Genomic DNA, 22289 nt, shown 5'->3' on the forward strand with positions numbered 1-22289 from the left:
TCCCTAAGTGGCTTTATGTCCTGCAGACACTGCCTTTGTTTCTCATGCGTAAAGATGTACAGGCCCTTTACTCTTTGCTATTGAAGTTTTGTTTGGGGGGGTCGGAAACCTAAGCTGCGGTGGCAGTTGCTGGTGGGCTCCTGGGGCCGGGGAGGTTTCGGGGTCCCAGATATTGCTCTTTATAATCAGCTGTGCCTTTTACGACATGTCCGGGATTGGGTCTTGGATACTGATCTTTATACCGATATCTCCATGGAGCATGATTATTTTTATCCTTCTCACCTCCTTTCCCTTCTTCATGCTCGGTTGGCGGCGGTGCCGACTCCCTATAGACGTAGTATTTTGTTTTGCCCACTTTGGGAGGTGTGGAGACGGTTGCTGCCTCGTTGGCGGCAGGATTCTCATGAACATAAGAACATAAGAAGTTGCCTCCGCTGAGGCAGACTAGAGGTCCATCTCACCCAGCGGTCCGCTCCCGCGGCGGCCCTTCAGGCCTATTGCCTGAGCAGTGATCCCTGACTATTTCTATAACTTACCTCTTACTCCTATCCCTATAACCTGCCTCTACTCCTATCTGTACTTACCTCTTACTCCTATCCCTATAACCTGCCTCTACTCCTATCTGTACCCCTCAATCCCTTTGTCCTCTAGGAACCTATCCAAACCTTCTTTGAAGCCCTGTAACGTGTTTCGGCCTATCACAGCCTCCGGAAGTGTGTTCCATGTATCCACCACCCTCTGGGTGAAAAGAACTTCCTGGCGTTTGTCCTAAACCTGTCCTCCTTTCAATTTCTCCGAGTGCCCCCTTGTACTTGTGGTTCCCCGTAATTTGAAAAATCTGTCCCTGTCTACTTTTCTATGCCCTTCAGGGTCTTGAAGGTTTCTATCATGTCACCTCTAAGTCTCCGCTTCTCCAGGGAGAACAGCCCCAGCTCCTTCAGTCTGTCAGTATACGAGAGGTTTTCCATTCCCATAATTGGCTTAGTTGCTCTTCTCTGGACTCTCTCAAGTACCGCCATGTCCTTCTTGAGATACGGCGACCAGTACTGGACGCAGTACTCCAGGTGCGGGCGCACCATTGCACGATATAGTGGCAGGCTGACTTCCTTCGTCCTGGTCGTGATACCCTTTTTGATGATACCCAGCATTTTGTTTGCTTTCCTTGAAGCTGTGGCGCACTGCGCCGACGATTTCAATGTTGTGTCTACCATCACTCCCAGGTCTCTTTCTAGGTTACTCACCCCTAGCGGTGATCCCCACATTTTGTAAGTGAACATCGGGTTCTTTTTCCCCACATGCATGACCTTGCATTTCCCTATGTTGAAGCTCATTTGCCACTTTTTGGCCTACTCCTCCAGTGTCGTCAGATCCTTTAGGAGATCTTCGCAGTCTTCCTTGGTTTTAACCCTGCTATATAGTTTGGTGTCATCCGCAAATTTAATGAGCTCACATTTTGTTCCCGCCTCCAGGTCGTTGATAAATATATTGTACAGGAGCGGTCCCAGCACCAACCCCTGCGGAACTCCGCTCGTGACCCGTTGCCAGTCTGAGTAATGGCCCTTTACCCCAACCCTCTGTTTCCTGTCTGCTAGCCAGTTTTTGATCCATTGGTGAACCTCCCCTTTCACCCCGTGGTTCCATAGCTTCTTAAGCAGTCTTTCGTGAGGTACCTTGTCGAAGGCTTTTTGGAAATCAAGGTAAATGATGTCTATGGAATCCCCTTTATCCACCTGGCTGTTTACCCCCTCAAAGAAGTACAATAAGTTTGTGAGGCATGACCTACCCTTGCAGAAGCCATGCTGACTTGACTTTAACAGCCCATTGTTTTCAACGTGCTCACAGATGCTGTCCTTAATCAGCGCTTCCATCATCTTTCCCGGGACCGAGGTCAAACTCACCGGCCTGTAGTTCCCTGGGTCACCCCTTGAACCCTTCTTGAAGATGGGCGTGACATTAGCTATTTTCCAGTCCTCCGGAACCTCTCCAGTTTTTAAGGATAGGTTATATATTTGTTGAAGTGGCTCTGCTATTTCGTTCCTTAGTTCCTTGAGTACCCTTGGATGAATGCCATCTGAACCTGGCGATTTGTCACTCTTTAGCCTATCTATCTGCCTGAGGACATCCTCTTGGCTTACCTCTAATTGGACCAGCTTATCATCCTGGTCTCCATTTGCGATCTCTTCGGGTTCCGGAATGTTGGTTGTGTCTTCCCTCATGAAGACTGACGTGAAGAACTCATTTAACTTGTCAGCTATCTCCTTTTCCTCTTTTACTATTCCCTTTTTGTCTCCATCATCCAAGGGTTCCACCTCCTCCCTCGCTGGTTGTCTCCCCTTAACGTACCTGAAGAATGATTTGAAGTTTGTTGCTTCCCCCGCCAGTCTCTCTTCATATTCTCTTTTTGCTTTCCTAACCACTCGGTGACACTCCCTCTGGTGTTCTTTATGCTCTTTTTGGTTGTCCTTTGTTTGGTCCTTTTTCCATTTTTTTAATGATGTTTTCTTGTCACTTATCGCCTTTATTACTGCATTTGTTATCCACGCTGGGTTTTTTGTTCTATTTTTTTTGCACCCCTTCCTGAACTTGGGGACACACAGGTTCTGTGCTTCGTGCACCGTGCCCTTGAGTAGGGTCCAGGCTTTTTCTACAGACTCCATCTTCCTTGTGTTTCCGTTGAGTTTCTTTCTTACCATTTTCCTCATGGCACCATAATTTCCTTTTTGAAGTTGAGTGCCGTCGTTGTGGTTCTTTTCACTTTTGATGATCCAATTTCAAGCCTGCAATGGATTGTGTTATGATCGCTGTTTCCCAGTGGGGCTAGTACCGCCACCTCTTTTGCGGGTCCCCCTAGCCCACTGAAGATTAGGTCAAGAGTGGCATCTCCCCGTGTTGGTTCCGTGACCAGCTGCTCCATGAAACAGTCCCTCGTGGCCTCCAGGAATTTCGTCTCCCTCGTGCAGTTTGAGTGCCCAATACTCCAGTCTATCCCAGGGTAGTTGAAGTCCCCCATCACCACCACACTTCCACTATTGCATACCTGCCTCAGTTCAGTCTCCAGGTCATGGTCGATTTCTTCCGATTGTCCAGGAGGGCGATAGTACAGACCCAATTTTATATCTGCTCCAGTTCCTCCCGGTAGCTTAATCCAGAGTGATTCCAAACCATCTGCCTTTACTGTTGTTTCCATCCTGGTTGAGGGTAAGGAGTCTCTTACATAGAGCGCTATTCCTCCACCCTTTTTGTGTGTCCTGTCCCTCCTGTAGAGTTTGTATCCTGGCATGGCCACATCCCATTTATTGTCATCAGTCCACCATGTTTCTGTGACTCCAATTATGTCTAGGTCCTTCTTTCTGGCTATGACTTCCAGCTCTCCCATTTTGGCCCTTAGGCTCCTAGCATTTGTGTATAGGCAGTGTAAGTCCCGGTTGTTTGCCTTCCCTGCTGTTTTTTCTCGTGGTTTGGTGTTCCTGACGACCACCTCATGGTCTGCTAGTCCCTGAGCCTCGTCTCGGCCATCTTCCACCTGCGGTGTGTCTTTTCCGTCCTCAGCCTGTTCCCCCATTTTTGGTTGCCCCTCTGCCTCCCATTGTTCTCTGTTGTTCCTGATTGCTAGTTTCATTTGCGCCCTGGGCTCCTGCATTGCGTCCTTAGGTCCTTTTTCCGAAAATTCCCACTCAGTCTCGAGCCCTCTTTTACAATGTCCTTTCCCAGTATCCTTATTTGATACTATTGTCCGATGTGTCGAGGTCAGATCGACTGTCGGCTTTCCCCTTCTCCTCAGTTTAAAGCCAAGTCTATGACGCTCTGGACGTTGCGTGCCAGCATCCTCGTCCCTGCCGTGCTCAGGTGCAGTCCATCTCTCCTGTAGAGCTTGTTCTTCCCCAAGAAAGTAGTCCAGTTTCGAACAATCTATGTACGTCTCCTTCCACCCCATGGTTCTTCAGTTTCCGGAGTAGGTGTTCATGAGGCACCTTGTCAAAGGCTTTTTGGAAATCTAGATATATGATGTCTATGGGGTCTCCTTTGTCCATCCGTTTGTTAATTCCTTCGAAGAAGTGCAATAAATTCGTTAGGCACGATCTCCCCTTACAGAAACCATGTTGGCTGGTTATCAGAAGTTCATTTCTTTCAAAATGTTCATCGATGTTTTCTTTTATCAGTGCTTCCGCCATTTTCCCCGGAACAGAGGTCAGACTCACTGGTCTGTAGTTTCCCGGGTCACCTCTTAATCCCTTTTTAAAGATGGGTGTAATGTTGCTTCCACTCCTCCGGGATCACGCCCGTTTTCAGGGATAGATTGTAAATTTGCTGCAGTAGTTCCACTATTTCCTCCTTTAGTTCCTTCAGAACCCTTGGATGGATTCCATCCGGACCCGGGGATTTGTCAGTTTTTAATTTTTCAATCTGCCTGCGTACATCTTCAAGGCTCACTTCCATGGATGTTAATTTTTCTGCTTGATCTCCATTGAAGAATTGATCGGGTTCCGGTATGTTGGATGTGTCTTCTTTTGTAAATACGGATGAAAAGAACACGTTAAGTCTTTCTGCTACTTCTTTCTCCTCCTTCACCACACCCTTCCTGTCTCCGTCGTCCAGCGGTCCCACTGCCTCCCTAGCCGGCTGTTTCCCTTTAACATATCTATAGAACGGTTTGAAATTTCGTGCTTCCCTGGCTAGCCTCTCTTCATACACTCTTTTGGCTTTTCGAACCACACGGTGACATTCCTTTTGATACTTCCTGTGCTCTTTCCAGTTCTCCTCAGTTTTGTCCTTTTTCCATTTCTTGAATGAATTTTTCTTATTTCCTATCGCTCCCTTCACTATTTTAGTTATCCACGCCGGGTCTTTTGTTCGACTCTTTTTGCACCCCTTTCTGTATCTGGGGATATACAGATTTTGCGCCTCGCTCACCATGTCCCTGAAAAAAGACCAGGCATTTTCTACCATTTTCCAGTTCCTGGAAGTGTTCCTAAGTTTCTTCCTTACCATTTCCCTCATTGCTTCGTAGTTTCCTTTTCTGAAGTTAAAGGTTGTCGCTATGGTTCTCTTTCCTTTCGGTATTCCAACCTCAACCTTGAACTTGATCATATTGTGATTGCTGTTTCCCAACGGTCCCACTACTTCTACTTCCTTTGCAGGTCCTCTTAACCCATTTAGGATTAAATCCAGAGTGGCATTTCCTCTCATAGGTTCTCTAACAAGCTGCTCCATGAAGCAATCTTGTGTAGCCTCCAGAAATTCTGTCTCCCTAGCGCATCTTGAGCTTCCAAGACTCCAGTCTATCCCGGGATAGTTGAAGTCTCCCATAATAACCGTGTTACTGCTTTTACATTCTCGCTTCATCTCAGCTTCCATTTCTTCATCGATATCTCCAGTTTGCCCTGGTGGACGATAGTATAGGCCCAGCTTTATTTCAGGCCCTTCCCTTCCCGGTATTTTAACCCATAGCGATTCCAGCTTGTTGGTCGTCTCTGCTGTGTTCATTCTTGTCGATTGTATGCTTTCTTTTATGTATAGGGCTATTCCACCACCTTTCTGGCCTGATCTGTCCTTGCGATAGAGCTTGTACCCCGGCAGTGCTGTATCCCATTTGTTTTCTGCATTCCACCATGTTTCAGCGACTCCAATGATGTCTATGTCCTCTGCATTGGCCATGACTTCTAATTCCCCCATTTTATTTCTTAGGCTCCTAGCATTCGTATATACGCAATTTAGGTCCTGGTATTTCTTTATCTTCATTTCCTTTCCTTGTGCTTCGGTCCTTGGTTTCTTTTCTTTTGTTACAATCTTACTAACCTCCTCTTCTGGGATAGTCGACTCCTGTAATTTGTCCCTTGTTTCTTCCCATGCATGCGCGGTATGGGCAGTCTCTTGATTTCTTAAAGTGACAGTTCTCTTTATATAGTTTGTGCCAGATTCTGTGGATGACATCGCCCACAAGTGAGAATATCTGTTTGCTGACCTTGGATAACATCTCTTATCCAGTCTCCACTAATTTGCCAGTAAGAGTGCAGGGCTGGTCTGTAGACATTAGGAATACAGTACTCCCCCGAAATTTGCGGGGGTTAGGTTCTCAGAGTGACCGTGATAAATGGATGTGGTACAAAAATGCCCTTCCCACTCAATTTTTGGCTGCTGCCATTGGTCGCCATCGGCTGGAAGGCTCCATCGCGTGTGCGCACTCTACCGCTGCAACTGCCATCAATCTCCTCTCTCTCCCCCTTCCCAATCTCCCTCACAGCTGCCACGCTGGAAATAGTAGGTGCTGCTGCAGCAGCTGGTGGGCAAGATTCCACGGCGCAACGGGTGGTGGGTGGGGCGGCAGAGGAGCACCAGCACCGGGCGCTGGGAACCGTGTTCTCCGAGTCGCCTCCCACATAGATGCAAGCTGCTGCTTCTCCTCATGGGTCTTTCACCTGAGCGCTGACCCTTTTCGAAAGCAGCAGGAGGAAGAAGGAAAAAACCCCGCGAATGACTGAGGCCATGAATGCTGAACCGCAAATTTGCGGGGGAGTACTGTACTGCCATTTATGTGTGTGAATTTGTGCCTGCTATTGGGGTGTATAAATGCCAACTTACGCTAGTGTTCTGGTATGAAATCTGGGCACCTAAAGGCTATACAATTTATGTTCAGCACACTGCATTTATAGACCCCCCCTCAATCCCCCATGTCAAATCCAATTGTCTTTTCAAATATTTTATCTAAAATAGCCTGGGGATGTGTTGCTTTATTTTATTCTTGAGACAACCACTTAATGGGTGTTGTTAGCCCCTTATGCTCTGGGTGGAGTTTGTAACGGAGCGCTCACTCCTCTTCCTAATCCCATTTTGAATTCCTTGGTAGGGGAAGGGTGCGTTAGCCACTTGCTCTCTGAGTGAAGTTTGGAACTTGGAGCCGAAGAAGGAGCTCCTCCCCTTATCACCCCATTTTGGATTCCTTGCTCGGGGAAGGGTGTGTATCGGCTCATCCCTTGCCTCGAATGTTAACTTGAAATGGGGGTGGGGTGCCCAACATCCTTGTACCAATCTACTAGCTTTATTTTCTTCAGTGTGTAGGAAACATTTTGTCGAGAGAAAAAAACCCAGAATATCGCGTGAAATTATCATTCATTCATTTAGCCAGCCTTTGTACCAAGTGGGGGGTGTAGGACGTGGTCTGACCGGATATCCGGATATTCTAGCCTCGTTTTGGGGCCCGCGCTTTTCAGAGTATAAAGCTCGCGCGCTCTTTGTTCGCGGTCATTTTCTCTACGCAGTAACGGAGAGAAAGGTACGGTGAGGGGTTGAGTGTTTTTGGTTCGCACGTGTAGTCTGTGGATGGTGACAAAATTAAAAAAAAAAAAAAAATGAATTGCATGATTGTTGCGAGAGCGTCTCTTTCTGCAGCGTGTGCTAAACAATTGTAGGCTTATTCCTTATAACTAAGCTGCGCTTTGGAAGCGGGAGTTGTGGTCGCCATTTTGAGAGAGAAAGACGCATGTTTGTGCCGGCACCTGATGAGTGGATGATTTAATTTTATTCGCAGTTTGAATTCATTTTTATGTGATAAAACATATATACATATGTTAACTTTCTTTATAGACTCGCATGAAGTAAATTTTCAGAGCTTATTTTATTGTTGGGAGAGAGCACGTGCTTCAAATCACAGACACATGATTGTATGGTTCTTTAATATAGGTGTTTTTAAAAATACAAATTTATGATTTGCAATGACGCACATATGCGTATATTTTTAATCCGGATCGTGATGGTAGTTTGCTATCGGCTTTTTTCGAGTCTTATGAAACGGCCGCCATTTTGTGTATGTAGAAGGTCCGCCCTGTTTGCTTCATTAGTCTTAATGCAAACGGCCTTTATGAGGAAAATATTAAATTCCTATCTTTCTTCTTACGTGGACCTTTTTCATTAACCATTAATAATTTTATTGAACTTAAAGCCGTTAAAGCATAATTAATTAATTGGTTTTGTCGTAACTTAATAAGAAGCTAACTTAACTACTTATGCTACTTGGCATGCATGCGAAATACTGATGTGTTTAATGTAGTTTTTAGCAGCGCCAAAATGGTGGAAGCAGATCGACCTGGAAAGCTGTTTATTGGTGGACTGAATACAGAAACTAATGAGAAGGCTCTTGAATCGCTGTTCTGCAAATATGGTCGTGTAGTGGAAGGTAAGAAATGCAGACATACATAAAAAATAATAACTTTTAAAGCTGTGATGAATTTAAATGGCATTGATCATGTGTGAACTGATAAAGCCCTGTCCTCTAAGAAGTTCTGAGCCTAAATGTCTTATTTATGTGGAAGCTTTTTTATGACCTTACGATATTGATTTAATTTGTGATCTTTTTTCAGTTTTGTTGATGAAAGATCGTGAAACAAATAAGTCAAGAGGATTTGCCTTTGTCACCTTTGAGAGTCCAGCAGATGCAAAGGATGCTGCTAGAGATATGAATGGAAAGGTATATTATTTGCTTGTAAGGAATGTATTTAGCTAAAATTCAAGTGTATTGAGTTTATGTACTATTTAGACCAGTTTTTCTCAACATGTGATATGTGTACCCTTGAAGGGGTACATAAGCCACTTGTTGGGGGTATGTGCTGCTGGGGGTATGTGCTGCTGTGGATATTTCTGGCTGCTTAAACTGCTGGTGCTTGGGATCCCTCCTTCCTGCTGGCCCCTACCATTCTTATTGAAACACCAAATTCCAAAGCAGTTTTCTCAATAATCCAGCTGTGTGGAACAAGAGTGAGAATTTGTATTTTCTCCCTATTACTAGATGGTTTCAACTTCTGCTTCAGTTCAGTCACTAGGCCACTTTCTGGTTCTGCTTTGATATCACCTGAAGTTGAATCACCAATAACTGCAATTTGGTCTGCAATTGCATTATGGGCTTCAGAGTTTGCATTTAGCATAACTTAAGGAATTTGCTTGCTAATCCGTTGAAACTTTAGAGGAGAAATTCCTTGTGGTGAAAAGCTGGCATTGAGGTTTTCAGATGCATTGGTAGGGTCATTACTGTCAGAATCAGACTTAGGGCTACTTAGGTCTTGCAGTTTGACACGCAAATCTTGCTTACATCTTGGGCAAAGCTTTTGGCCTGGTTTAAACTCATGCTTTGTGACAGCTTTTAAATGATCAGCTGCAGGAAGATCAATTGGGCGTAGACCTTTGATATTGCTGCAATTCTGTTTTCTGAACTGATTACAGCAGTTTTTTTGTAGAAATTCAAACTGTCAGAATCAAAGCTTCATGATGTGTACAGATATTAGATTCCACGGACAAAGTAGAAAGTCCAGATCATTGTTTAATTCTTGGTCCAGGCAAAGAGAAATCAGAAACAAGCTTCAAGCAGCTTTTTCCAGACTAGAAGGTAGATGGCTTCTGGCACTCAGAACTATCATAGATTCCAATACTGCAGGGCTCTAGCTTATTAGTCTCCATAAGATGAGTCACCTACAAATACAGAATAAAAGTAAGGTGAAAAATAGTGTGAGAACACAACAAAAATAGAGCAAAGTAAATTATACATGTCAGCAAGTCCAGAGTAAGTTTCCAAAATCCACACAGGCATAGCCTAGTTAACTAGGGAAAGAATCAGATACTGCAGAGAGACAGAAAACAACACACCAAAGGCAAGCTTTGTCAAATAATGAAGTCATATGGTGTTATGATGAACCTTAAAGCCAGACTTGTTCGTACAGCCTATGCTGTGATAGTTGCAATTCAGAACATGTTCAGAAAAGCTGCATGTATCGACATACAGCTATGTGTACATTCTTGTGAATCATATGATTATGGTCTTGGGCTTGCTCGCAGTTAATAGTTTGTGCAAGCTGCATGTTTTGACTGTTATCTTGCAAAAGTGCACGGTAAGTTTGTCAAACGCTGAGCATAGTACGAGACGAGTACTTGTGGCTGGCAAAGCTTGGTTATGAGTTTTCAGATCAATATAGTTCCACTGCACATTCACAATGAAGTGCCAATGACCCTTCCAACACAACATGTTTATGCAGGCAAGTAATGCTTATCTTTAAACCATCATTTCTCATCAAAGAAAGATCAGGTCAAAGATGAAACAGGATAGCTTATGTAGCAAATGATATACAAAATTTTAAAAAACCCCACTACAAAGATTTGAATCTGAAAAACAGTGAAAATTTGCATAAATGCTAAAAACCATGTTTTTTGGATGGTCATATCCTCAGCTTCACTTGGTCTGTAAAAGCTCATATTGCAAATCTTGTAAGTCATGGTACCCGTCTGCTGGTAAAGTTGTACCCTCAGCTGACTTGCTTACCAGCAGCAATATGGAGCCAAACTGACAAAAATTTTAATTTGTGAATTTGTTTGCCTGTTTTGCTGACCTGTAGAAATGGAAGCACATTGTCAAAAGATTTCAAACTTGCACAGAAACGTGTTCCAAGGTGTTGTACTAACTGCAAAATTTCAGACTCCTAGGTAGTTTTTCTGCAGCAGTGCTTAAGCAAAGTTAGCGTTTTAGGTCACACGAGGCATGGTAGTGGATCAATTGCTTTTGTTCAACCACCCCTAGCTCCTGACCAAATTGAGATGGTTGCAAAAATTTTGTGGAGTGTCATTTGAGACACTAAACACCCCTGTAAAAATTTGGTTGGATTTCAAGGGGGTCGAATGGGCAATCTTCAGTATTGGTCCACTTGACATGGAATGACCCATAAGTTAGTTCAGACTGATGGACTCTAAAGTTCCCTGCCTGCTGGAAGACTGCCCGTCAGGCTGGTAGAGGTGGCACTGCTCAGGGGCATCTGCAGGATTTCTACAGATACCGCCCTTAGGTGTAGGTCTGCAACCTTCCTGACTTCTGGGTTTTCCCGGGGTCATTTCTATCAGTGCATGCAGTCCTTTTGGGGGAGCCCATCAGGTTGGGAATCCCTCCGCCAGTTCCCCTGCAGCCCATCCCTCTCAATGACTGATGCCCCTGGTTCCAGTGGGTACCCAGCTGCGCGAGTTCTCTCTGCGATGGGCAGAGATCATGTTCAATCAATGGGTCCTGGAGGTAATTTGGGACTGTTACGCTCTGAAATTTGCCCACTCCCGCCAGATTATTTTCTAGCTTCTCCTTGTCAGGCAGAGTGGAAACAGCAAGCTTTTCGTCAGACCCTTCTAAGGTTGCTAGATCTCAAAGCTGTTGTTCCAGGGGCACTAGAAGCTACTCAATTTACTTTCTGGTGCCCAAGATCCTAGATTTGAAAGGGGTCAACAGGACTCTCAAAGTTCCATCTTTTTGCATAGAGACAGTCGTGATTCTGGCGGTTCAGCTGGGGAGTATCTCACCTCTCTCGACCAGACAGAAGCCTACTTGCATGTTACAATTCAGATCTCCCATTAGCATTTCCTTCGCTTTCCGATCTTGGGTCAGCACTATCCTGTGCGCTTCCCTTTGGTCTGGCCATGGTTCCACATAAGGTTCGCCAAGGTTATGGTGGTTGTCATGGCGGTCTTGCACAAGGAGGACATTCTAGTGCATCCCTACTTGGATGACTGATTGACTCAATTGTTCCAGGAGAGAATCCGGGTCACAACTCAGGTGGTGGAGTTCCTGCAGTTGCTGGAATGGTTGTCAACCTTGCCCCCTCGCAGCACCGGAGTTTCTTTGGGTTGTGTTAGACACCTCTTGGGGAAGGTCTTCCTCCCAGAGACCCAGATAAGTAAATTGCAAACTGATTTGCCTGCTTATGGCGAACAAACGGGACTTACTTTGCCTATACACTAATGCTAGGAGCCTAAGGGCTAAAATGGGAGAGCTGGAAATCCTAGCCAGCAAAAAGGGCCTAGACATAATTGGAGTCACAGAAACGTGGTGGACTGATGACAATGAATGGGATGTGGCTTTACCAGGATTCAAACTCTACAGGAGAGATAGGTCACACAAAAAGGGTGGAGGAATAGTGCTATATATAAAAGATTCCATACCTTCAACCAGAATGGAAACAACAGTAAGGGCAGAAGACTTGGAATCACTATGGGTTAAGCTACCAGGAGGAACTGGAGCAGACATAAAATTGGGTCTGTACTATCGCCCACCTGGACAAATGGAAGAAATCGACCAGGATCTGGAGGCTGAACTGAGGCAGGTATGCAACAGCGAAGTGTGGTGGTGATGGGAGACTTCAACTACCCGGGAATAAACTGGAGTATTGGGCACTCAAACTGCATGAGGGAGACCAAATTCCTGGAGGTCACGAGGGATTGTTTCATGGAACAGCTGGTCACGGAACCAACACGGGGTGATGCCACTCTTGACCTAATCCTCAACAGACTGGGGGACCCGCTAAGGAGGTGGCCTACTACTAGCCCCACTAGGAAACAGCGATCACAACACGATCCAGTACAGGCTAGAAATTGGATCATCAAAGGTGAAAAGAACTACAACGACTGCACTTAACTTCAAAAAAGGGAATTATGATGCCATGATGAAAATGGTGGGAAAGAAACTCAACGACAGCGCAAGGAAGATGGAGTCCGTAGAAAATGCCTGGACCATACTCAAGGGCACAGTGCACGAAGCACAGAACCTGTGCATCCCCAAGTACAGGAAAGGGTGCAAAAAAAAAAAAGAACAAAAATCCCAGTGTGGATAACAAATGCAGTGAAAAAGGCGATAAGTGACAAGAAAGCATCATTCAAAAAATGGAAATAGGACAAAACAGAGGAGAACCAAAAGGAACACAAACACCAAAAGGAGTGTCATCAAATGGTTAGGAAAGCAAAAAAAGAATATGAAGAGAGACTGGCAGGGGAAGCAACAAACTTCAAATCATTCTTCAGGTACGTTAAGGGGAAGCAACCAGCAAGGGAGGAAGTGGGACCTTTGGATGATGGGGACAGAAAGGGAGTGGTAAAATAGGAAAAGGAGATAGCTGACAGGCTAAATAAGTTCTTCACGTCAGTTTTTACGAGGGAGGACACAACCAACATTCTGGAGTCCGAGGAGATCGTAAAAGGAGAGCAGAATGAAAATCTGGTCCAGCTAGAGGTGAGCAAGGTGGATGTCCTCAGGCAGACAGGCTAAAGAGTGACAAATCGCCAGGTCCGGATGGCATTCACCAAAGGGTACTCGAGGAACTAAGGAACGAAATAGCTGAGCCACTTTGACAAATATGCAACCTATCCCTAAAAACTGGAGAGATTCCAGAAGACTGGAAAATAGCAAATGTCACGCCCATCTTCAAGAAAGGCTCAAGGGGAGACCCAGGAAACTACAGGCCGGTGAACGACCTGGAAGTAGGAACAAAATGTGAGGTTATTAAATTTGCGGATGACACCAAACTATCGCAAGGTCAATAACATGGAGGACTGCGAAGATCTCCAAAAATATCTGAGAACACTGGAAAAATGGGCCAAAAAGTGGCAAATGAGTTTCAACATAGGGAAATGCAAGGTCATGCATATAGGGAAAAAAACCCCGATGTTCACTTACAAAATGGGGGGATCAGCGCTAGGGGTGAGCGACCTTGAAAGAGACCTGGGAGTGATGGTAGACACAACATTGAAGGCGTCGGCGCAGTGTGCCACGGCCTCAATGAAAGCAAACAGAATGTTGGGTATCATTAAGAAGGGTATCACGACCAGGACAAAGGAAGTCATCCTGCCACTGTATCGTGCTATGGTGCGCCCGCACCTGGAGTACTGTGTTCAGTTCTGGTTGCTGTACCTCAAGAAGGACATGGAGGTACTTGAGAGGGTCCAGAGAAGAGCAACTAAGCTAATAAAGGGCATGGAGGACCTCTCATACTGACAGACTGAAAAAGCTAGGGCTTTTCTCCCTGGAAAAGCGGAGACTTATAGAGGAGACATGATAGAAACCTTCAAGATCATGAAGGGCATAGAAAAAATAGAGAGGGACAGATTTTTCAAATTAAGGGGATCAATAAGTACAAGGGGGCAATCAGAGAAATTGAAAGGGGAGAGGTTTAGAACAAATGCCAGGAAGTTCTTTTTCACACAGAGGGTGGTGGATACATGGAACGCGCTACCAGAGGATGTGATAAACAGGAGCACGCTACAGGGGTTCAAAGAAGCTTTGGATAGGTATTTGGAAGACAAAGGGATTGAGGGGTACAGATAAGAGTAAAGGTAGATTATAGGGATGAGATTAGAGGTAAGTTACAAAATTAATCAGGGACCACTGTTCAGGCACTAGGCCTGATGGGCCGCTGCGGGAGCGGACCGCTGAGCAAGATGAGACTTCTGGTCTGACTCAGCGGGGGCAACTTCTTATGGGGTCCCGGTGTCCACAGGTGCAGGATTTCCTCCCAAGTCTTGGTTAGCAGCTTCCCTAGACATAGTGATATGCATAGTTGCATATGCATCCTCTTCAATATGCTGTACTTCAGAGGTGGTTGCTCTAGAACATGCAAATAGATCTCGTACATATCCATTGGGGAAATCCTGAAAACCCAACTGGATTGCACCCCTGCCCTAGAGGCACAGTCTAGATCTCCATTAGTTGCGCAGGGACAGAAATCCTACCCCCACCAGGATCCGTTCCTGTGAGGAATCCCCTTCATCCCTGCCGGTCTCCATAAAAAGCAGCAATTACTTCTGACAGGATCATAAATTCCAGTTTCTTTTGTGTTTGCGCTGCTGTTTAACTCGTGGAATCTCTTTGGAACCCTTCTTTGTTTTCTATTCGGGTAATTAACTTATAAACCCCCTCTAAGGCGTGCACGCAGATTTAGCGTGGGCTAAGTGCTAACGCATCACATCAGCCTTAGTAAAAGAGGGGGTTTAAGTTAATTACCTGAACAGAGAACTAAAGGGTTCCACCAGAGATTTCACTAGGAAAACAGCAGCGCAAACAAACTGGTATTGATGATTCTGATGAAATTTTTATTTGAGAGGTGCAGATGAATTAAAAAATAAAACACAATATAAAAATATAAAACACAGTAAAATATTTCATCAGGATCATCAATTCCACAGTTTCCTTTATGTTTAAGTTAATTGCCTGGCTACTGAATCCTGGAAAAAGCATAAACGGTATCAAAGCTGATGCCATAAGGTGGTGAGAGGAGCCAAAAGGGACTACGAAGAAAAATAGACAAGGAGGCAAAACTTCAAGCCATTCTTTCAATATATTAAGGGGAAATGACCTACAAAGGAAACAGTGGGGCCATTGGATTCCCATGGAATAAAGGGAGTGCTAAAGCCATCGTAGACAAACTGACAAGGTTGACGGTCAGTCTAGAACAGGATTTCCCTAATGAATATGCATTGAAAGCAGTGCAAGCACATAGATCTCATGCATATTTATTGGGGAAATCCTGAAAACCCGACTGGGTTGCGGCCCTCAAGGAGGGACTTTGAGACCCCTGGTCTAGAAGAAGTATGCAGGCAGATTGATAGGCTTAAGAGCGACAAATCCCTGGGACTGGATGGCATCCATCTGAGGGTCATTAAGGAACTGAAAGGGATTAGCTGAACTGCTTCAACAAATAGCCAATCTGTTGATCAGATTGGGAAAGATTCCGGAAGACTGGAAGGTGGTAAATCTTACGCCAATCTTCTAAAAAGGTGCAAGGGGAGATCTGGGAAACTACAGACCGGTGAGTCTGACCTCGGTACTGAGAAAGATGGTAGAGGCGCTGATAAAGGACCACATCATTGACAGACACAATCTGATGAGGACCAGTCAGCAGGGCTTCAGCAAAGGACGATCTTGCTTGATGAACTTGCTGCACTTCGAGGGGGTAAACAGGCAGATAGACAAGAGTGACCCGGTCGACATTGTATATCTGGATGTTCAGAAGGCATTCGACAAGGTTCCGTATGAACGACTACTTCGAAAAATTGAGAGCCATGGAATAGAGGGTGAAATACTCACATGGATTGAAAACTGGCTAGCGGATAAGAAACAGTGGGGGTCAAAGGCAAATACTTGGTCTGGAAGAATGTCACCAGTGGGGTGCCACAGGGTTCCTTGGTGCTTGGACCCGTGCTCTTCAACATATTCATAAGCGATCTGGAAATGGATATGACAAGTGAGGTGATTAAATTTGCAGACGATATGAAGTTATTCAGAGTGGTGAAAATGAGGGGGATTGTGAAGATCTGTAACGCAACATAACCACGCTCGAGAAATGGGCAGCGACATGGTAAATGAGGTTCAACATGGATAAGTGTAAGGTAATGTATGTTGGTATCAAAAATCCCATACACGAATGCAAGATGTCCAGGGCGGTACTTGGAGAGACCCCCCAGGAAAGAGACTTGGGAGTACTGGTCAACAACTCAATGAAGCCGTCTGCGCAATGTGTAGCGGCAGCGAAAAGGCGAACAGAGTGCTAGGAATGATTAAGAAGGGGATCACGAACAGATTGGAGAAGGTTATGCTGCTGTACCAGGCCATGGTACACCCTCACCTAGAATACTGCATCCAGCACTGGTCGCCATACATGAAGGACACAGTACTACTCGAAAGGGTCCAGAGAAGAGCAACTAAAATGGTTAAGGGGTTGGAGAATTGCCATACAGTGAGAGATTGGGGAAGCTGGGCCTATTCTTCCTTTAAAAAGAGGGGACATGATCGAAACATTCAAAATAATGAAGGGAATAGATTTGGTAGATAAAGATAGGTTGTTTATCCTCTCCAAGGTAGAGAGAACAAGAGTTAAGAGCATTCTGAAGTTAAGAGTAGATTATCCTAGGACAAGCAGGCAGCATATTCTTGACTGATGGGTGACGGCACCGATGGAGCCCCGGTACGGACAATTTTAGAGTGATTGCACTCTAAGAACTTGGAAAGTTATAGTAGACCGCACCGCGCATGCGCGAGTGCCTTCCCGCCCGACAGTGGCGCGCGGTCCCCAGTTTCTTAGTTTCCGCAGAGCTAAGAATTTTCAACGGCTTTTTTTTCTCTTTTCGCCTTCCCGCTCGCGTAAACCGTTTTGGAAATTTCCCCTTTTTTCTTATTTTCTCTAAAAAAAACTTTCTTTTTTTTCTTCTTTTTTCAGGTTCGCCCCGGCGGGGCCTGCTGCCACCATCGAGGCCTCGGCCTTCGATTTGGCAGAAGCCGTCTTTACGTTCATGCCCCCCCAACCCGGATTTAAGAAGTGCCAGCGGTGCGCGAGGCCCATTTCCCTCACTGACCCGCACAACTGGTGTTTACAGTGCCTGGGTCCTGACCATCGAGCGTCCACCTGCACCCGCTGTGCCACTCTCAAAAAGAGAACCTTAAAAAACCGCCAGATCCAGCAGCGGTTATTGTTTGGTACTGATATGTGGGATTCGGCGGCACGGGCTCCGACTTCGGCACCGACCCAGTCGGCACCTACCTCATCGACACCGCGCGATACAGCGCCAGCGTCGCATCCCTCAGGTAAGCCAGCTAAGAAGCCTTCCCCGCTTGAGCGTTCTCCGGTCTCAGTAGCAGCGAGCCCAGTCCTGCCGACCTCGAAGCGCCCGCGGAAGCGCTCCGCTCCGATTGAGGTCAGCCCCTCGACCTCGGGTTCCTCTTCAGAGTGTAGAGCGGCACCGAAGGTACTGCAGAAGAAAAAGGCGGTACCGGTGCCTTCCCTGGATGAGCGAATTGCTGCCATCCTGCAGGCTCAGCTCAAGGAGCAGTTACAGCAGCTCCTTCCTGCTCTTTTGCAACCGAGCCTTCCAGTCCGGTCCGGTCTGAGCCACCGGTACCGACAGTGGAACAGCCTCTTTTATCGGCATCCACTCTGTCGGTACCGGTGCATTCGGCTTCATCAGTATCCATGCCGACATTAGCGCCGGAACCTAGGTCTTTACACCAGGCTGTGCAAACTTCAGCACCGATACAGCCTATCACATCTCCCGGTACCGTTTCCCAGAGGTCGGGTAAGTCGATTCGCAAAACTAGACACCTAGAACCCTCCACACCGGAATCCCGGGACCGCAGCTTTCAAGTAAGGGATCCTGATCTGTGGGGTGACTCAGAGGAGCCTCTTCTTTCTGAGGGGGAGTGTTCATCGAGGGATGAGGATCCTTCTCTTTTAGATCCATCCTCTAAGCCTGATGCAACCTCTTTCACCTCTTTTCTTAAAGAGATGTGCGACTCCCTCTCTATTCCCTTGGAGGCTGAATCCAAAAAATCCAAAGCATTCCTCGATGCGTTAGATTTTGACCAGCCTCCAAGGGAATTTCTGAAATTGCCTCTCCATGATATACTACGAGAGACTTTCTACAAAAATCTGGAGACACCTTTGACTGTCCCAGGAGCTCCCCGCAAACTGGACTCCTTATATAAGGTCATACCTATTCCGGGCTTTGACAAGCCACAGCTACCTCATGAATCTCTTTTGGTGGAGTCCACTTTAAAGAAATCCACAGGAGCTAGTGTATACGCCTCTGTCCCTCCTGGCAGAGAAGGTAAGGCCATGGATAAGTTTGGCAAAAGATTATATCAGAATGCGATGCTGGCTAATAGATCAGGGAATTATGCTTTCCACTTTTCATTCTACCTTAAGCATCTCATTCAGAATTTGTCCACCTTTGAAAAATACCTCCCTGACCGAAAAAGACCTGCTTTTCGCCAAACTTCTTCATCGCTCTTACAACTTCGTAAGTTCATGGTCAGGTCGATCTATGACACCTTTGAGTTGACCTCTAGAGCCACGGCTATGTCAGTGGCCATGCGTCGACTGGCTTGGCTCAGAGTTTCAGAACTTTATGTCAATCATCAAGATCGACTGGCTAATGCACCTTGCCTGGGGGATGAGCTGTTTGGGGAATCCATGGATTCCACTACCTAAAAGCTCTCGGCTCATGAAACTAGGTGGGATACTCTCCTCAAAACAAAAAAGAAGACCCCACCCACCAGGCCCTTCCGCCAACAATCGGCCTACCAACGTCGATTTGTGGCTCGTCCTCTGCCACCGGCTCCTCAACAACCCAGGCGTCAGAGGCAAAATGCTAGACCAGCTCAGCAGCAACAGCAAGTGAAGCCTCCTCCTCCACAAAAATCCTCACAACCCTTTTGACTTGATTCTCCAGGACATAGCCAGTATCCCACCATCTACTCATCTTCTGCTGCCCATAGGAGGACGTCTTACTCATTTCATAAGCCGTTGGGAAACCATCACCTCGGATCAGTGGGTCCTAAACATCATCCGCCACGGCTACTCTCTCAACTTTCAGACTCTTCCTACCCACGGTCTACCAAAAGAGTCTGCTTTGAACACTCCTCAGTCTTCCCCCCTTCTTCAAGAGGTTCAATCCCTCCTTCTGAACGCCATAGAGGAGGTTCCTCTAGATCAGCAGGGATCAGGGATTCTACTCTCGTTATTTTCTAGTCCCCAAAAAAACAGGAGATCTCGGACCCATCCTAGATCTTCGCGATCTCAACAAATGCTTGGTCAAAGAGAAATTCAGAATGCTTTCTCTGGCCACTCTTTACCCTCTTCTCACTCAAGGCGACTGGCTATGCTCCCTCGATCTCAAATATACTCACATACCGGTCAATCTGGCCTCCAGACAGTACCTCCGCTTCATGATCCATCATTGTCATTACCAATACAAGGTGCTGCCCTTCGGTCTTGCCTCCTCTCCAAGAGTATTCACCAAATGTCTGATTGTGGTGGCTGCCTTTCTACGATCTCACCACCTTCAAGTCTTTCCTTACCTGGACGATTGGTTAATCAAGGCCAATTCATCTCAGACAGTACTTCTGGCCACCAACTAAACCATTCTTCGAGATCAATCTACCCAAATCTCATCTCATCCCCACTCAGAGACTTCAATTCATTGGAGCGGTGTTGGACACAGTCCTCATGAGAGCATTCGTGCCGCCCAACCGTCTTCACACTCTTCAGTCTCTGTCAGCAGGTGCTTCCACAACGTTCCATCTCTGCCAAGCAAATGATGATACTCTTGGGTCACATGGCCTCCACAGTTCATGTCACACCCTTCGCACGTCTTCACCTGCGCACTCCTCAATGGACCCTAGCTACCCAGTGGTCCCAAGCGACGGATCCCTGCTCACGACACATATCTGTGACATCGTCTCTTCGTCAGTCTCTACAATGGTGGTTGATATCCTCAAATCTCTCCAGAGGTCTTCTGTTCCATCTATCTCCTCATCAACTTATCACCACCGACGCTTCCCCTTACCCCTGGGGAGCTCATTTGAATGAATTCCAAACTCAAGGTCTTTGGACAGCCCAAGAAATGAAGCATCACATCAATTTCCTGGAACTCAGAGTGATGTTTTATGCCCTCAAGGCCTTCCAACATCTTCTCTTTCCTCAAGTCCTCCTGCTCTGCACAGACAATCAAGTTGCAATGTACTACATCAACAAGCAGGGTGGTTCAGGCTCTCGCCTCTTGTGCCAGGAAGCCCAGAAGATTTGGGCTTGGGCCACAGATCACCAACTCTTCCTGAAGGCGATCTACATTCAGGGAGAGCAGAATTCCTTGGCGGACAAACTCAGTAGAATTCTCCAGCCTCACGAGTGGACTCTCGATCCTTTAACTCTACAGTCTATCTTCGCTCAGTGGGGCACTCCTCAGATAGACCTCTTTGCAGCTCCTCACAATCACCAGCTGCCCCTCTTCTGCTCCAGACTCTACTCTCCTCACCGTCTGACAGCGGATGCATTTCTCCTGGATTGGTCCAATCTGTTCCTGTATGCTTTCCCTCCGCTACCTCTCATGTTACGAACCTTGTTCAAGCTCAAGAGGGAACAGGCCAACATGATTCTCATCGCTCCACGATGGCCCAGGCAACATTGGTTCTCCCTTCTACTTCAACTCAGTTCCAGGGAGCCTATTCTTCTTCCATTGTTTTCTTCTCTGCTTACACAGCATCAGCAGACCCTTCTGCATCCCAACCTACAGTCTCTGCACCTGACAGCTTGGTATCTCTCGGGCTGACTCCGAATGATACTTTGTTGTCTCAGCCCGTTCGTTCTATTTTGGATGCCTCCAGGAAACCTGCAACTCTGCAATGTTATCATCAGAAGTGAACAAGATTTTCTTCCTGGTGTCTTCTTCATCATCATAATCCTACGTCCCTTGCAGTGGAGACTTTGTTGGATTACCTTCTTTCTTTATCTGACTCTGGTCTTAAATCTACTTCCATCAGAGTCCACCTCAGTGCTATTGCTGCTTTTCATGAGCCAGTTCATGGGAAACTCCTTTCAGCTCATCCCTTGGTTTCCAGGTTCATGCAAGGTCTTTTCAATGTGAAACCACCTCTTAAAGCACCCCCTGTAGTCTGGGATATCAATGTGGTTCTCTCCGCCTTAATGAAGCCTCCGTTTGAACCTTTAGCTACGACTCCTTTCAAGTTTCTCACGTGGAAAGTGGTCTTCCTTATTGCTCTAACCTCTGCCAGGAGGGTCAGTGAGCTACATGCACTGGTTGTGGATCCACCTTTTACAGTCTTTCATCATGACAAGGTGGTTCTGCGTACACATCCTAAGGTTGTCTCTGAATTCCATCTCAACCAATCCATTGTTCTGCCTGTCTTCTTTCCGAAACCTCACTCTCATTCTGGAGAACAGGCTCTACATACTTTGGACTGTAAGAGGGCTCTAGCTTACTATTTAGAGCGTACTAAGCCCCCAACTCTTTTTGTCCTTTGATCCGAATAAATTGGGACGTCCTGTTTCTAAATGTACGTTGTCTAATTGGCTTGCAGCGTGCATTTCATTCTGTTATGCTCAGACCGGACTGACACTGGAAGGTTCTGTCACGGCCCATAGAGTTCGAGCTATGGCAGCATCTGTAGCTTTCCTCCATTCCACACCGATTGAGGAAATCTGCAAGGCTGCTACTTGGTCCTCAGTTCATACATCTCATTATTGTCTGGATGCATTCTCCAGACGGGATGGACACTTCGGCCAATCTGTTTTGCAAAATTTGTTTTCCTAATGGCCAACCTTCCCTCCATCCCTCTTTTTGTTAGCTTAGAGGTCACCCATCAGTCAAGAATATGCTGTCTGCTTGTCCTGGGATAAAGCACAGTTACTTATCGTAACAGGTGTTATCCAGGGACATCAGGCAGATATTCTCCCAGTTTCTTCGTTTCCGTGGAGCGAAGAAGACGCATGTGCTTTCAACGGCTGTTGAAATATCCTACTTTGCCTTCCTGCTCGCGCAATTTTCTTCCTTTTTTGCTTTTTTCCCTTCGGGTTTCTATTTCGTCTTTAAAAAAAAATCTTAAATTTGTTTTTTCCTTTATTTTTCTGGCCGGCCCCGGAGGGGCCTGTTGCCAACATACAGGCCTCCGGGTTTGATTTTGCGGAGGCCGTGTTTCCATTCATGCCCCCTCAGCC

General features: G+C 46.2%; 1 protein-coding gene and 1 non-coding gene across 5 annotated transcripts in view; both read left to right on the plus strand.

Annotated features, from left to right (window-relative positions):
• Positions 1 to 7128: 7128 nt before the first annotated feature.
• Positions 7129 to 22289, plus strand: part of RBMX (RNA binding motif protein X-linked) — a 42885-nt gene continuing 27724 nt past the window's right edge. Inside the window, exons 1-3 of one of the 4 annotated variants that reach the window (XM_033946937.1) lie at positions 7129 to 7270; positions 8045 to 8170; positions 8355 to 8461. In XM_033946937.1, the coding sequence (XP_033802828.1) occupies positions 8062 to 8170; positions 8355 to 8461 (216 nt within the window). In that variant the 5' untranslated portion in view covers positions 7129 to 7270; positions 8045 to 8061. Of the gene's footprint in view, positions 7271 to 8044; positions 8171 to 8354; positions 8462 to 22289 lie in introns of those variants that run through there. The other 3 variants (XM_033946938.1, XM_033946936.1, XM_033946939.1) reach the window with 3 other exon arrangements.
• On the plus strand, positions 8212 to 8284 carry LOC117361691. Its single transcript, XR_004539725.1, has one exon. It is a non-coding gene; the product is annotated as a small nucleolar RNA SNORD61 (small nucleolar RNA).

This window comes from Geotrypetes seraphini, chromosome 5 (genome assembly GCF_902459505.1).
Source record: "Geotrypetes seraphini chromosome 5, aGeoSer1.1, whole genome shotgun sequence".
Classification (NCBI taxonomy): Eukaryota; Metazoa; Chordata; class Amphibia; order Gymnophiona; family Dermophiidae; genus Geotrypetes; species Geotrypetes seraphini.